Source organism: Watersipora subatra, chromosome 4 (assembly GCF_963576615.1).
Source record: "Watersipora subatra chromosome 4, tzWatSuba1.1, whole genome shotgun sequence".
Taxonomy (NCBI): Eukaryota; Metazoa; Bryozoa; class Gymnolaemata; order Cheilostomatida; family Watersiporidae; genus Watersipora; species Watersipora subatra.
In genome coordinates, this window is record NC_088711.1 from 21,379,136 (window position 1) to 21,395,688 (window position 16,553).

Consider the following 16,553-nt stretch of genomic DNA (forward strand, 5'->3'; position numbering starts at 1 on the left):
ATAATATTCCAAAGCTGAAGGATTGATATTAGTAATGTTGTCAGTCCATTCCTCCTCATTGTAACTATTATATTTATCCGAGATAATCTACAGGTTGAGCAGCATAGTGCTAAATCGTCCGTTAAGTAAAAAGTTTTTATTCTACCAGTTCCAGCTTCATGCTCAAGATTAACGCAATTAGTATAACAGTTGAATTCATTTTTATCGAGTGCTGGACAGTGCTGCTATTGGTTAGCTCGCGTTCAAATATTGTGAAATGCGTAACTGAGCTTTATTGTATAACACTTTTTTAATGGAATAGGTTTTTGTTTGCATTTTTGTAAATAAATTTAAAACTTTAAAATTTATTATTTTATTAGCAATAATTAATATAACTTAAATTTTCTATACATTTCATAAAAAATGTATGGCTACGAAACTAAGTTACATTATGTCGTGGTAATATCCTATTGTATCCATAGTTACGGAAACACCGTTCAGCGCGAGCATTTTGCCTTTTTGTTTGGTTAGATAAATATAAAGATACACCAGATTGAAGAGCGCAAGACCATCAACGTATATGATTTTCAAAACTTAACAAGCAATACTGTAGAATTATAACTATACCTAGCGACATCTTACGAATAATTTGGCTGCTCCTTGGCACAAATCAAATTCTTGTGCTACAAGTAAAGAAATCAAGATGTCTTTGGCAATGCAAGGCACTGGGGCAACGCCCGGATATGCCATCGACTACTCTTCACGGAGTTTAAGACTTGCTTCTGTAAAAAATGGCATATTTAACCCTCGACTTCCCAAAATACGTCAGATGGACAGAGATACAAACATGCATCGTTTGCCAGATGAGCATTGCCGCACTTCAACTACACTGGGTGAAAGTGAGTAGAACTAGAATGAGTAACTAAACTTTATTCACGTACATTAATACCAAAAAAAACTAATGAAAAAGTTAATTTTAATTATTGGTATGGTGTGGCTAAAATAAAGGTCGTTTTGCCAAAACCTTGTGCAGCTTAAGACTGTTACTCTCGTGTTTACTCATTCAATGAGCTCTTCAGTTTTGCCAAGGACATTTTTGTTTTGCTTACAGCATTATCCCCAGGGCTGATACTCTGAAAGAAACACCCACCTGGATAGGCCCAGACTTGGATATTGTACCCCCAATCACCTTGTTGGCCAATTTGAATTTGGATATTGTACCCCCAATCACCTGGTTGGCCAATTTGAAATACACCCCCTAAACACTGGGAGTTCCCTAGAGGGCACCCAGGTTTCACGCCTCACTAAACATCCAATATGATTCATGCATTAATAAAGCAGAAAAAAGCTACAAACCAAATTCCCAATTTTATTTAAATACGTTTTTATTTCGGATTTTTCGTTTGTTCAGTGTTGCAAAAACGATCGTTTTTTTTTTCTTCTGCGAACGGATTACTTTTTTGTTGCTAACAGAGACCAATATATTTTAATTTACTATTGGTAAAAAAATTAAACAAAAAAGGCAATTAGCTAACCATAAATCTACATGTATTTATAAAAACCGTTCGTGTGGCGGCATAATAGTCGCTCTGCCCACTAACGCCAGTAATCGCAAAACGGCAAAATGTCGCTATGCCTGCAAAAGGGTTAATAAAACTTATTCCAAGCATCAACCATCAGAATATCATTTTCATTTACAAAGGAAAACAGAATGAATAACAATGAAATAAGTTTATCATCCATTCTGAGTATTTTGCTAAAGGGTTGCTAAGATAATGCAGTGTCGACTGTCTCTTTACCTTCCTTTCCCGTCAGCAAGCAAGCAACAGCAATCTGCATTAAAATTAAGACTGGATTTTCGGTGCAATTTCTCGGTATTACTTTGACTGAATAAAACCTTAATGATCATGGGCCCTTTTACTGGCTTGGCTGTGGAAACCCCCCCTAAAGTAGCAAATTCACTGACAGTGCCCCATGGTCTGAAACCCCCCCCCCCCCTAAAACGTGATTTTGGGCCGAACCTAATGGGCCTTTTAGGAGGGAGTATCAGCCCTGGGGCATTATCATCTAATTCATTAAACTTACGCATTAGTTTTTAGATAAAGTTTTCCGTTGGCTATATGCAGAGGAATACTTATAAAACTGCTCAACAAAATGTAGTTATTTTTTTTAGTTTGAAAACCATTGAAATTTTAATACTCATCAATATTGATGATCAATTTTAGATGACTTTTTGAGAGCCAACAGTTCTGTGTTTCGTCCTGGAGCAATAAAACTTCATCATCTGGTAAGAACTTAGTCATATGCTATTATTGGCACATCTATATGAACACATCTTCCATAGTTTGTTCATATTTGCTATTTTAAACTGGCTTCATAAGATAACTGTTAGCTTTTGTTTCATTGAACTAAATAAACACACACAAAATTGCAAACCCAAAGAGATTTGTTTTATACTATACAAACAAGAATAGATTGACAACTATTTTACTGTAAATGTATGTATATTTTACAAACTGATATATATTTAACTGCTGATAGCATGATTGCCATTTTCATAGCTTCGCATAAGTTTGTCAAAGCGAAGCAAACCCTGAAAGTACAAAATTCGATTGCATATTAAGTTTTATGTTTAGTTAAAATGTTAATGTAATTAATGAATAATATATAACTAATATGATTAATACTATGACCATCAACTTGTAGCCAATCACAGCGCAGGGAAGGGCTCTACTAAAATATGGTCCAGACCAGAGAACTGAGCGCTCAAAAACATCTTTAGAGTAAGTTGAGAGTTAGCAGTAAATATAGTGTATACTGTATATACTAATATAATACATAAATATAGTATATACATATTACAATGTTTTAGTATGTCGTCTGGTGATAGCTTTACATTTAAGAAGTTGTAGGCTTCAGAGCATTCGCAGATAAATCAAGTTTATTGGGAAATGTTTACAAGTCAAAGAGATTCTAAGACTACAAGCATTGATTTTTATGTATTATTTTGTGATTTACGCATTGTTATATTTTGTTAAATTAGTCGTCAGAGAGAGCAATGGCAAGAGGATGTGGTGAGAACTCCAAGCAAGTTCACAGTAGAAATGCGAGAGAGCCAGCCATCTAGTGGTGAGCACCTTTAGATTAAAACGCGTTTATATTTGTTGTTATTAACCCTTTCTTGCATGAATATAGTTGCCATTGAGCTAGAGGAGAATAAGCAAGCAAAAACTGCACATTTACACACAAAATACACAGAACATTTATTATTTTACTTCCACCCCATCTTATACATATGTAAAAATTAATGTCCTCATATGGGGACGCCATGCATTTATGAAACAATGCGCTTTGTCCTCATATGAGGACAAACAACAGTTGGTTGGTTGCATTATAGGCTGTAATCAGACAAAGTCATTTGGTATGATATGCTCCAAAGCATTCTGGGCAGAGAGCTTTTTTGCAAATTCTGCACAAGTATCTTGTTTTGCTGTGGCAGGTTGGAGCAACACATCGGCTTGCATATTTCATAACTGACTTTTCTGGCCAGTGTCCAGCATCAAGGTTGTATCTAAAGTGATTCAACCAGTGATGTGAAAATTGTGAGCTTTTAAGTTGCAGGGTAGCAATATGCACATGTTGACTAAATAAACATTTTACAAGCAAAAATTTTAAAATAAATGAGTAAACTTTTACCAAAATTATTAGTAAACTCAAAACTATTCAGTAATTGAAAATTTCATAATGATCACTTTGCTTACCTGATCTCATCTGGTACCCTTGTTCTGATGTTTGTTAGACAAGGAGGGTGTACATATGAGCTTGATGGCCTCCCTTTTCTTTGATTTGACATTGTCCAGCCTTGTGTAATTAGCGCTTGTGCCACAGAGCTGCGGAACTCAAGCAAGTCAACACTGTCTCCATGTTCCCAGCGATGGATCAGCCATCCATTCACAATTGTGACATTTACAAAGTGAAAAAACAGACGTAAATACCAACGCTTGTGCTTCAGGCTGTGCCTGTAACATGAAATCAGAAAATCTGTTAAATCTACTCCTCCCATATGTTTGTTATAGACTTCAATAGCACGAGGCCTGATAACATCTACATGCTTCTTTGCTTTTTTGTCCCATCGTTGTACTACGCTGGTTGGTTGCATGCCAACAAATGTGCTTGCAGTGTAGACAAAATTGTTATCATTCCACTTCACAATGGTGATGTTGTCTTTGTTGGTAGCATAGGTAGCACTTCCTCTTGTTCTCATACCTTTATCACAAATCAAAACCTCATCTGCGCCGCATAGCCGGTTTTTGCGGAGAGTACCAACAGCATATATCTTCTTCTTCTTTAGCTCGGTCAACAGCTCCAGCGTTGTAAACAAGTTGTCAAAGTAAACCTTATGGTTCTTGCCAGCCAAACGGTCTGATAACCGCATCACAACATCTGGGCTCAGTCCTAGGACTTTTTCAGGTCTATTACCGCTTGCTCCTTGATACAATTCAAAGTCATAAACGTAGCCTGACACACCTGATCTCACCCATATTTTGTAACCCCATTTCTTTGGTTTACTCTTGATATATTGCTTTAGACCACTCTGGCCAGTGAAAGGAACCATCTGCTCATCAATACTATGACATTCTTCAGCATCTACACTTGTAAGAAACCTTTTCCGAAGAGCTTCCATCACAGGGCGCAGCTTCCATACTTTATCAGTAGAGTTTGCATCATGCTTTTCATTATCTACAAAGTGAAGGTGACGGCGTATGGCTTCAAATCTATTGACACTCATTGCATCAGCAATCAATCCACATCGAGTTCCTTGGTTGCTGGACCAATACATCCGTAATCTTGGATATCTTATGTAGGTGATCACAATGTTTATCCCCAAAAAAACCATAAGTTCCCCTCTTGTAAGATTGAATGCAGAGTTGATGTTTACTTGCGAGGCGTACAGATTTGTGTTATACACAATGTCATCTAGCAAGTCATTGTCAAAAAAATGCTTGAATATATTGACTGGTGTTTCAGTATTTGCAAGGTTTACTTGACGTTTACCAGTAAAGACAGGTTCGTTATACGCATAGTCGTTGTCATTGTTGATTGTCCAACTAGTTGATGCTTTGATAATGGTTGATGGTATTGCTTCGTTTCGACCAAATGTTGAAGGTGTAGAGTTAGCAACTGGTGGTGTCTTACACATTTGCTCCTGTGAAGCTGCAGCTGAAGTAGATGCTGAAGAACCAGAAGTCGACCCAACGGCCACTTTTCTTCTCTTCTGTGGCAAAGGAGTTGTTGCGACGGCTGAAGTAGAAGGTTGAGAAGGCGGAGAACAGACAGAACTCAAACTGCTGTTGCCATAGAATTTTTCACTGCTCAAACTAAAAGTGTTTGCGGAGTATTCCCAGTCAGAGTCATCACTAACCTGTTCCTCTGGAGCATTCACATTGTAGTCTGCGTCAAAATCACTGCAGTCACCTGATGATGAAATGTAGCCATCTTCAGAGTCTGAGCATAAAATAGCCTGCAGTGCCTCAGAGGCTGCTTTTCTGGAGCGCTGACTACTCATAGTTGAGAGATGCAGAAACTTCAGCAAGACTAAAACAATGTAGACAGTGTTATTATCAACAAAATTTCTAGTGAAGACTTTATGCATAATGGAATTTTCATTCAGTTATTGCATGATGTCCTCAAATGAGGACAATTCATTTAAGCCACTTTGAAAGTTTTACAAGCTTGTGAACAACATTGTTATGTTTCAATCATTTACTTGAAAGACTGATCAAGCTCAGAAAAAAAAGACACTTTTCTAATAAGAAGAGGAACTGAAGAAATAGCAAAAGAATCACTGATAATTAGCAAACTCACCTTTTGCACAGCTGCCTGACTTCAGATTTCCCTCCAGACCTTGACCTACTTCTTATGACCTCAATAACAGTACAACAGGAGAGAACAATTTGTAGAATATTGATTGAATGATACAAGGAAAAACAACTTCTAATTTTTAAGTTTAAAAATTGGATGTAGTATTTTGTCCTCATATGAGGACGTCATGCAAGAAAGGGTTAATGGTCATTACACTAAACAAGTAAAACAAACTTATGTTCCTTCTAAAGGTCCTACATTTACCGGATACGCTGTTAGATACTTGAGGCCAGAAATCACTTCTTCTTGGCAGTACACCTTACAACAGAAGCCCAGACTTGACCAGCATGGACAAAGACCAGTTCCAGCTAACATTTTGTAAGTAATCAGGAGCTCAGCAATTAGTAATCTGAGAGGCTGTGTGGTTTAGAACGCCTGACCTCCAAACAGCAGCTTGGGAATCAAGAGGCCGCCAGTGGTGACAGGAATAACCTCCATCCTTTAATTGCTCTCTGCAACTAGTCATGTTTTTAGCTTTCGAGGTTTTCTTGCCACTGGACTCCGACATGTCTAGCCAAGATCGCTGAGCCAATTTTTGTTCTACAATGCTTTTAAAAACATGCACAGCTTCTGCTTGCAGTAAACTAAACAGACATTACAATCGCTCTTTGAGGGATTGCACATACCAATCAGGAGTTTGTCTCAGACATAAAACATTTTCTACTGATTTTTAGCATACTGGTAGTAAGCTGGCCGCTCATAAACGAATGTTTCAGTAATATGCTTTGTTTGTAATAGCTTTACTAGCCCCTGTTCTTGTTTTGTGTACCTTTGGAATATATATGGCAAAAATGCAAGACTTGTATCAGTAAATTGAATGCTTGAAAAAACAAGCTGAAATGAGTCTAAAAATGAGACATGCAAAAAGATTTTGAAAAACTGCACTTTGTAGCGAAACATGAAAATTTGCATTTTTAAAACGTGTTTTAGAACATGCTACTGGTCATTTTTAAAGATGCCACTCAACTTAAGACATTCTCTTACAAATAGTCATTCTTTTATTGCAGTGCAAGGTACAGAGACACTCATCCTCAATATTCAGTTGATGCCGCTGTGGAAGGATGGAGATAAATCTCTAAGTATAGGAAATAGTAAAATAGTTTTGCAGTGTTTAGATGATAGTAGCAATAAGATGCTCACTCTGTGTTTTCAAGGCAATACACACTCGCTCAAGCACTGTTTTAGATGTGACCTTCTAGTTGCAATAGCTTACTAGACCTTACAAAGACTGTGCAGTACTATACCCATTTTTTATTATTGTTTTAGAGATATTTTCTTCTCGATCGCATCTCACCATGTCATGCACAATCTTACCCACTTTTCTTTGATTGCTCAATACAATGTTTACAAAGTCAAATTTTAATCCACTGTCTTATATTGAGAGATCGGTGAAACAAAAATATTGAAAATGTCTGGAAAATATTACTAGGCTAAATAAATAATAGTATATCTAAAGTTATTTAATTATTAAAACAATTTGCGCTTAGGAATAACTCAAACTTGCTATATAAAAACACTTGAAATAGACCTGTTTGCAGCCATCGTCAACAAGAAATGTTACATCAGAAAAAGTAAAAGTCACCACGCATACAACTACTAGAAAGTGTCTCCACTGATTCTATTTAGCGGAAATTTTTGTGATGCTCGCGCGGCTTTGTTCCTTTTCGTGGCCATGTTAGTGAATTGTCTGGAGAAGACTTCTTTAGCGCATGACACCTCCAAGCATAGGAGATGTGGTCCACCTGAAACCATAACATAAAACTGTAAAAATAATGCATTTTTTAATTTTGTCATATTGAATAAGAAAATACAAAAGAACAATATAAAAAGTAAAAAGAAAAATAATCAAATTTCTCAGACTTATACATAAGGAGCCAGGATCTCGTAGAGCCAGTCAGTATAGTATTTTTTAGATTTGTCTCCTCATGCATTGTTTGGTTTTACTGGGTCGTTGTACTTACTGCAATGAGCCTGTCTCGCTGACACTCTTCGTCTACTTCCTTGAGCTCATCAGGAGCTAACAGTGGTAGCCGAATATGTTCCACAACCCTTTTTGCTATTTCTGAAATTGGCTTTCCTAGTACGACCTGTTAAATAATCCATGGATTGCATAAGTTAAAGGTGTTGCCTAGACAGACATAAAATGTCTGCTTGAAAAAATTAATTCATTTAAGTTTGTATTTTACCTGCATGGTTCAATATTGTATTTTACCTGCATGGTTCAACATTGTATTCTACCTGCATGATTCAATATTGTATTTTACCTGCATGGTTCAACATTGTATTCTACCTGTATGGTTCAACATTGTATTCTACTTGTATGGTTCAACATTGTATTCTACGTGCATGGTTCAACATTGTATTCTACGTGCATGGTTCAACATTGTATTCTACGTGCATGGTTCAACATTGTATTCTACGTGCATGGTTCAACATTGTATTTTACGCGCATGGTTCACATTGTATTCTACCTGCATGGCTCAACATTGTATTCTATGTGCATGGTTCATATTGTATTCTACGTACATGGTTCAACATTGTATTCTACGTACATGGTTCAACATTGTATTTTATAAAGTTTAATATAGAAATTACTCTACCTGAAACTACAACTTAAAACAAATTTGCTGCAAACCTATTTTGTAAAATTTTACATTTTGCAATTTTAATTATGATTGATGCCAGATGATAACTGCAAACAGATTTATAGTCAATACAAGTTTTGGAGACAGATGATTATTTCAGTGATATTTACATATAAATTAGGCATGGCAGTCACGCATGTAGCTGAAACAAACAACAAGTGTGACATTCCAAAGGTAAAACTTTTTGAGTTTACCTTTGAAATGACCAGACCTTCTCGAGCTGGAATCATACTTCCTGACAGTTTGCGATATAAGATTACAAAGGGGCAAGTAACATAGTGAGATTGAATGAGCCTTGAATTAGTTAGTTACTACATACATACAGTATAATAAGTACTTACTGAGTTGACTGTTGCCCACTCTCTCACAGCCTCTATTATTTCTATTTCATCGATATTCAGGTGGTTGCTCTGTAGTACGACAGACATGGCCTCATCTGTCATCTCATGGAAACCCTTTGTTTTAAAAATACCCTGCAAAGCAATCAATCAGTCTACTAAATCTTTCGCAACTCTTGCAAAATCTTTCTTTTGCAATCAACTTTTCAATGAATGCGAGTACCTCCTGCATAAACAATAAATGAATAAGTATTGCGGAGTAGCCAATGTTAATTGCCAAAAATTTTAAAACACTGAACAATGTATCTTTGATTGATTTGCATTTTAGAGTTTATATACCTTTGCATCTATAAGTAAAACATACACCAGAGTTGATCTATTTATGACTAAATTGTATTTCAGAGTTGATACATGTATATCTATGATTAAATTGTACTTTAGAATTGGTGTGTCTACGATTATATTGTACTTTCGAGCTTATGTATGTATGACTAAATTGTATACACTATCGGACATATTCGCCAGATGATGATCTATATACATGTATATATAAATCTCATTGTTTGTCTGTCGTTCGTTTGTCTGATGGTCATTCCTGTGTTCAGTTATAGTGATTAAGTTTTAGGAACGACAAAAGCATGGGATTTGAACCTGAAACCTACAGGTCTAAAAGGTAAGCATGCTAAACCACTAGGACCTAAGGCTACATTGCTATACAATGGAATAATTGTGCACATCATACTTACTACACCTGCCAATCTTTGATACCGATTGGTTAAAATACTAAGGCTTCAGCTAGCACGCTTGAAGAGCATGACACAATCTTTTTTCCTTATGCTGGCTTACGTTATAATAATGACTCATATTATAGTAAGATTAACTAGCTCAAGCTACTCAAATTCATTGGGTAAAAAAACTTAGCCAATTGAAAATAAATTTTTTATGCAAAAATTTGTTTTATTACCCGTGCAACACTGGGCATTCACCTAGTATAGTATAATAATAATCTATATATATGTTTCTCAAAGTTGGTCTGCGTTTCTGTGTATTAGTGTATCTGTCTCTGTGTATGTCTAGATATAGCTAATAAAATCTTGGAATAAAGAATCCGTATCGCAGAAGATTTGATCTTGGACCCTCCCAATTGCCAGTCCATAGCTTTACCAATTAAGCCACACCAATTCAGCCACATGAGCTTGATGGATTCATTAGGCAATATATGTCATTATATGGGTGCAAATACACTACCGCTCTCTGTTACGACGCATGGATAGCGCAAAGATGAATGGATGGACGGCGCAACATGATAGCGCGCAACGTCATAAAGGGCGATAGCACAATTTTACTTTTAGCTCAATCGTGAGAGCAAGTAGTTAGCTCTTATTAGTAAGCTTACTCAAATTATGCATTGACAATGTGCCAGGCTAAGAGCAAGTGGCAGGCCACTACATTACCCCTCATTGTTTATAGGCTGATTTTTAATACTCGAGCAACGCCGGGCATCCAGCTAGTATAGTAGTATTGAGAGCAATATAAAAGCATTCAGCTAGTATAGTATAATAGTAATATAGGAGGCTATATAGATGACAATATAGTAATACAATGCTTCAAAGAATTTCTAATTTAGGCAGCAGTAGGCAGGTGTGCGCAAAGAGAAACAGTGAACACACAAACAGGTAGCTGGTTTAACAGTTGGTTGTGGTGAAGAGCTAATAGGTAGCCAACTTGTCGGGTTAGTGCTGTTAAACAGTGATATGATTAGTGCTGAATGAATGTAGTTAATTAATAGTTACCCGCCCATCTTTCCCACCTCTCTGAACAATTGAAAGTCATCATCACAAATCAATAAATAAGAAGTTTTTTAGAATGAAGTTATCAGTCCATTATCTTCTAAAGAACAAGACAAATCTCAAGTACAAGTATACATGAACTGAAGTAACAGTAACAATCATACAAACATATTTCTATCACAGCTTCTCACCAAAGAGTGTATGAATAAAACTTTGATTTGATAACTATTTTTTAGTCTATTTGAATTAGCATGCTCCTCTATTGTACAAATCCGTTCTCAAGGTAATCTTATTGAAAACATATTTATTGACAATAAGCACTTGTTACTTAGCAACGGTAAACAAAGAAATCTCACCGCTGTATTTTCTTGAATATATCTCATGGCCGTCTCTTTCAAGTCTTCCTGCTGGAAAGTGACAGCTGCTTGCATGACATCGCAGGCATTGTTTATGCTCATGTTGTCTATCAGGTATTGATTGCATAGCTGTAAGTAAAGGCTACAGACCATGTAGGCTGAGAGCTGTATAGTATATCTAAAGCTCTATCCACTTTAATAAAGACTATTCAAGTATACTGAGTTCTTTCTCACTGGCAGGAGCACTGACCATAATTAGAGTTTTGTTGACTAGTTGGTGGGTTGAAGTATAAAAAGAACTCTTTAACGAAAAAACAAATTAGATCTAGCTATTTGTCTATCTGTCTACTTATGTATCTGTCTATCTATCCATCTATCTATATATCTATTCTTCTGTCTATCTATTTATTTATATATCAGTCCATTTATCTATATCTATTATAGTGTATTATCTAGACACAGTATCTATATATTTATTCATCTATATATCAATATCTATCTGTCTATTTATCTATCCTTCTGTCTATCCATCTATATATTTATCTATCTACCTATTAACTTATCCTTCTATTTCATCATCTATCTATTTATCTACCAATCTATCTGTCTATCTATTGGTAAACCTATCTATCAACCTGTCTACTTTTTGCTATTAACTGATAACAACTCACCATTTAAATCAAGTTTATTTTGATGTTTTGAAGTTAATGTTATCACGTAAGCATCCACTAAACAGTCTCACAGAAAACTGTAGCAGTTTTGTCAGTGAAAGCATAAGTGTATAAATTAAAAAATTATACAAACCTTTCGCAGTTCCTCAAGTCCAAACTCGATAGAGCTGCCAAGAACATCAATTGCCTACAATAGTAGGAGAGTTCGCTGACTCTTTCAATGTTGATAGATCTATTTGAAACTGATTTTGCTTGGGTTTATGGATTATGTGAGCTACACCATTTTCTTATGTATCTGCCTCTGAGCTAACAGCTCAGTGAAACAGTTAAGAGTTATACAAGTATACCACACATTAACATACACTATACTGCATGATAACATATGCTATACTACAGTATACGTTAACATACACTATACTACAGTATAATAGCTTAACATATGCTATACAGACTTTAACACACACAATATGCTACACATTAACATGTATTATACTACATGTTAACATACACTATATTACAGTATACGTTCACATACATTATGTAAACTTTAAAACATACACTTTACTATATATTAACTATCCCTATTCTACATGATAACATACAATACACTATACATTACCATATGCCATATAACAGGTTAACTTATAATATACCGAATGTTAACACACACACTATACTACATGTTAACACACACTGTGCTATACGCTATCATATACTAAAAGACAGGTTAAAACATGCCATACAGCTCACCATGCCATCATGCCAAAAATAAGCCAGACCCAGCGCAGCAGTTTTGCTTGCTAATCGCATGTACATGCAAAAAGATGTTTTTGTAGTATTCTATTGAACTGCTTTGAATGTTGTCATTAGTAGCACGATGAAAATTTTGTGCTATAATAAACTGCCTGGCAGAACAAAAGAAGATAAACTTGAAGTAAAAGCTGTGTAGCATGTCAATTTTTAAGCCAGATAAAACAAAATTTTATTTATAATTCACTAGGCTAATATTTTAGAAGTATTATATTGTTATAAAATGAACATGACTACCAAAAACAGTGTGAATTTGTTGAGAACTGTTTGGTGTTCAAATCTGTTTGCATTTTTAAAAAATATTTCAGGCTATTCAAACTTGTAAACTTGCAACCTAGTTTCTGCACTTTTAAAAATAATTTTGAAAAAACTAATTGTATAAAATATACATGTACTATTGACGATAGGTTTTAAAACCATAACATTGAAACTGTTTAAAACTTGAAGCATGCAAGCTTGGAATAAATTAATTTTAGCACTGCTATTGGTTGTGAAAAGCAAAGAAACAATACATCTAAACTGATGGTACAATTAAGCTCCTTTGTACAACAGATTTTCATTAAAGAGTTTCTGTTGTTTTCTAACTCACGTTTTTGCTGCTGAGGGTAACACAGTTAGTGTAGATAAATTCCAGTACGGCTAGAAATATATCCGGTGTTATATCAGAAAGAACAAATGGCACTTCCTTGTCGGCATGCTGCATACTACCCTGGTCTAAGAACATTGCTCTGAATACATCACATCTTGCTGAGAGCAATATCCTGTGGCCGTAAATTGCTTTGCGGTTTGGTCCAATCAAAAATTTTATGTCGCTAGCAAATAAACAAAACAACACAACTTACAATAAGTTAATTGGATTCAAGTCAGATAAAGTATTTCAAATTATCTTTACGATAAAAAGTTTTAAAACAAATTTAATAAAACAGTTAAGCTTATCTGCATAATCTTTGTTGCAATATGAGTAATAACTTAATAAAGTAGCTATGCTTAGTTTAACAACATCGTACCGACAAAAACAAACGTAGGAATAAAACAAATTGTTATTAAATATGATTGGTTTTCTTAATAGTAAAGTAAAAATGACAATAATAATTGATAATTAGTATTTGAAAAGTAGTTTATATACAATTTTAGAAACTGCAGGTTAAAACAACGTTAAAGACGAACGCTGCAATATCCTATAAGCCCAGTTTTCTATGGCGTAATGAAACAAGGTGCCTTACTTCATATCTTTGTTATTGATCATCTTCTTCATATCAAAGGCAAACGGCTCAATTGGCCCTTTCATAACAGTTTCACCTCCTCCACCGGACATGCTTTTGTGATGATAAGAATGTCTCTTGATAAGATGTTACTAAGCAGATAAATCAATGTTGACCACAATTAATTCCAGAGACGCTCGCGGTCACGGTAGTTGTCTAGTTGCTAACATGGAAACAATAGACGCGCAGTAAATACGCGTAATGCCCTATTGGCTGGTTAGTGTACTAGTATTCTAACAAGGTAGCAAACAACTCTTAATTATAAACTAAGGCGTAAACTAATCAAAATAATTGTAGGTTTTTAGACTATACTTAGTCAATGAATTACGCTGTAACACTATAGCATGTGCTGTAATTAAATAGTTTAATTATTGTGTAAGAATTAGCACAATAAATTGGTAAATAGTTAAAGGTGAGCATAACCTTGTGTAATATATTAGATGAAAGCAATGTTTCACTAATAAAATTATTTAATAAATATTAAAATATTTATGATTACAATTATGATGGTGTTAAGCTAAGTAGATATGATATCATACTGATTGTAAAATTGACTTGATAGTTAATTTTACAACAAAAATAGTTTGCATATGCATTTATTGGAGGGATCAGATGTCCATATATAGGTATATATGTTAATTTGCTAATTCTGATTTACCTACTTAAGATAGAATATCATCATTAGATTTGTTGTTGTCATATAACAAAAAGCAGAGCAAATTTTTCGTCTTTATTTATTCAGCTGGCATCTATTCACACACCAAGTTTCGTGCAAGGAGATTTAGGACTGATTTGCTAATTTTAATATGTTTTAAAAACAACAAAGTGCTATGTATAAAACTTAGAAAGCACCAGCTGAAATACTCGGCAACGAAAAAGTGAGTTTTGCGTTTAATAGATTGTCTCTGTATCTTTTTTCCTTTCTATGCGCTGATCTATTAACTTATCTTATATGAGGCGTAGGCAGCTGTTGTGCTGCACAGACTCGTGTATAATAGGTGATGCATAGGCAGCCACGCTGCACAGAATCAGTGTATAATGGGCTAATTTGTAGCTTCTTAGATGTATAAAATACTTAAACCCCTTAAATCAGATAATGTTTAATGAAAAAAGGCCCGTTTGACTCTATACTCTGGTAAAGAGCGTAGCTAATTGATATTGCATAATATTGTAGCAATCAAGGAAGCGCCCGCCTAAAGACGTAGTCACACGAGCACCGAACCGACGTAGGATCGGTTCGGAGGCTGGTTCGGTTTGTGGCACATGTCACACGGCATCCGAAGTCGCTTCGCTTCCTAGATACCATATGTATAGAGACAGGACACGGTTTCATTAGTAGTTTTTATGTATTTGAGTTAAATATTTCTACTGTACACAAAAAACTTTGAGGAACAATTATAAATTATAATTACACAGCAGATTTATCAGAAGATCGTTTAGCTGCTCAAAATAAATCGCTCAATACAAAGATTTTGCTAACCCTTCCCATCAACATAATTATATTTTTTTATTAACGTTTGAATGTTTTTCTATGCTGAGTACATAACAAACAAAAAAAGTCTTGATCATAGTACTGTGGTTTTACATAAATAATTCAGTCAACGATACTTCATCAGGATGAATATGACACATTACTTATATTCTACACGAAAAAAAATCACAACCATTCTCTTACATTTATGCAAAACTTAAGTGCAACATTTTACATTTATGCAACCCAATCACAAGTCCGGGTGAACCTTGTTGTAAATTGCTTCATGTTGTTTATTTAACGAAATAAAAGTATCGTCCTATTTCTTTTTTAAAGGTTGACTTGCAACAAAATTCACATTACAGTTATTTGGTATCAAAAGATTCACCATGTCTTATTCTGTTGTGTTGTAGGTGCCAAATACAGGGAAATGGGATTACAAGCTCTTAAAAGCTCAAAAACGAAAAGCCGCCATAGATTGGAATCTCTTTATTTATTTGACGTACTCATTACAGTTTGGTTATCGTCTTGTCACGTGATGTCCTCACGTCAATTGAAAGGCCAATAAAAAGCTCAATATAAAACTTATCGTAGCACTAGTTTATGACAAACACTTTGGGTTTTACCGAAGACCCGTATCAAATATAGATGCTCGCTACTTTACAGTTTGTTTCGGCTTGGACTAATCGTCAAGTCGTAATCTGATCATGTGACCCAATACTTCGAAAATAATTTTTGCAGCACTTTTCGATTATCACAGGTAACCAACAGGCTCATCATGATTATCAGACAATGATATGTACTCATTCGAGCTAAGGTTGAAAAGTTTAATGATTTTGTACGGTAAGTTATAAGATATCAGTGCTAAAAGTGGCAGCATTACAATGACGATAAAACAGACGCGTAATAACAATAGACATGGTTTTATTGCATGCGTGAAGTATATTTGTGAAAATATTTTGACGAATGAGATTGCATGAAAGTGTAAACCGAAACCATCCCGTAACAAGTACGTCCCATTTGAGCCGTTTTGGAAAGAGAATCCAAACTACAGCGGTCTCGTGTGGCTGCGATTAACTGTTCGTTGTTTAGCTTTTAAGGGCTTGTAATCACATTCCCACATATTTTACACCTACAACACAACAGAGTAAGACATGGTGAATCTTTTCATATCAAATAACTGTAATGTGAATTTTATTGCAAGTCAATCTTTAACTTTACTCACACGCACGTAAGGAGAAATGTGATGCGTGCTCGCTAGAATTCTAGAATTTTAACCAGCCAATAAGAGCAAGGGTTCAGCTACAAA

General features: G+C 35.2%; 2 protein-coding genes across 3 annotated transcripts; one reads left to right on the forward strand and one right to left on the reverse strand.

Annotated features, from left to right (window-relative positions):
• Positions 1 to 656: 656 nt before the first annotated feature.
• Positions 657 to 6,972, forward strand: LOC137393161 (sperm microtubule inner protein 8-like). The gene is made up of 6 exons (XM_068079590.1): positions 657 to 878; positions 2,205 to 2,266; positions 2,686 to 2,762; positions 3,023 to 3,108; positions 6,093 to 6,219; positions 6,909 to 6,972. Exons 1-6 carry the CDS (start codon positions 683 to 685, stop codon positions 6,970 to 6,972), a joined length of 612 nt encoding a protein of 203 aa, XP_067935691.1. The 5' UTR covers positions 657 to 682.
• A 292-nt stretch (positions 6,973 to 7,264) lies between these two features.
• Positions 7,265 to 13,930, reverse strand: LOC137393160 (BTB/POZ domain-containing protein 19-like). 2 transcript variants are annotated; one of them, XM_068079588.1, is made up of 8 exons: positions 13,735 to 13,930; positions 13,101 to 13,323; positions 11,835 to 11,888; positions 11,031 to 11,159; positions 10,678 to 10,698; positions 8,888 to 9,019; positions 7,863 to 7,988; positions 7,265 to 7,643 (listed from the first exon to the last, which is right to left on the reverse strand). In XM_068079588.1, the coding sequence occupies exons 1-8, from the start codon at positions 13,824 to 13,826 to the stop codon at positions 7,524 to 7,526; spliced, it is 897 nt and encodes a 298-aa protein (XP_067935689.1). In that variant the 5' UTR covers positions 13,827 to 13,930; the 3' UTR covers positions 7,265 to 7,523. The 2 variants fall into 2 exon arrangements, with proteins under 2 accessions (XP_067935689.1, XP_067935690.1); XM_068079589.1 differs by lacking the exon at positions 10,678 to 10,698.
• Positions 13,931 to 16,553: the final 2,623 nt, after the last annotated feature.

Coding starts and splice junctions, on each gene's coding strand:
- LOC137393161 (XM_068079590.1), top strand. CDS start 683: ATGTCTTTGGCAATGCAAGGCACTGGGGCAACGCCCGGATATGCCATC. Junction 2,763..3,022: donor CGCTCAAAAACATCTTTAGA/GTAAGTTGAGAG, acceptor TTGTTAAATTAG/TCGTCAGAGAGAGCAATGGC. Junction 3,109..6,092: donor AGAGAGCCAGCCATCTAGTG/GTGAGCACCTTT, acceptor TTCCTTCTAAAG/GTCCTACATTTACCGGATAC.
- LOC137393160 (XM_068079588.1), bottom strand. CDS start 13,826: ATGTCCGGTGGAGGAGGTGAAACTGTTATGAAAGGGCCAATTGAGCCG. Junction 7,989..8,887: donor AGTGGGCAACAGTCAACTCA/GTAAGTACTTAT, acceptor ATTATTTAACAG/GTCGTACTAGGAAAGCCAAT. Junction 7,644..7,862: donor AGCGAGACAGGCTCATTGCA/GTAAGTACAACG, acceptor TTATGGTTTCAG/GTGGACCACATCTCCTATGC.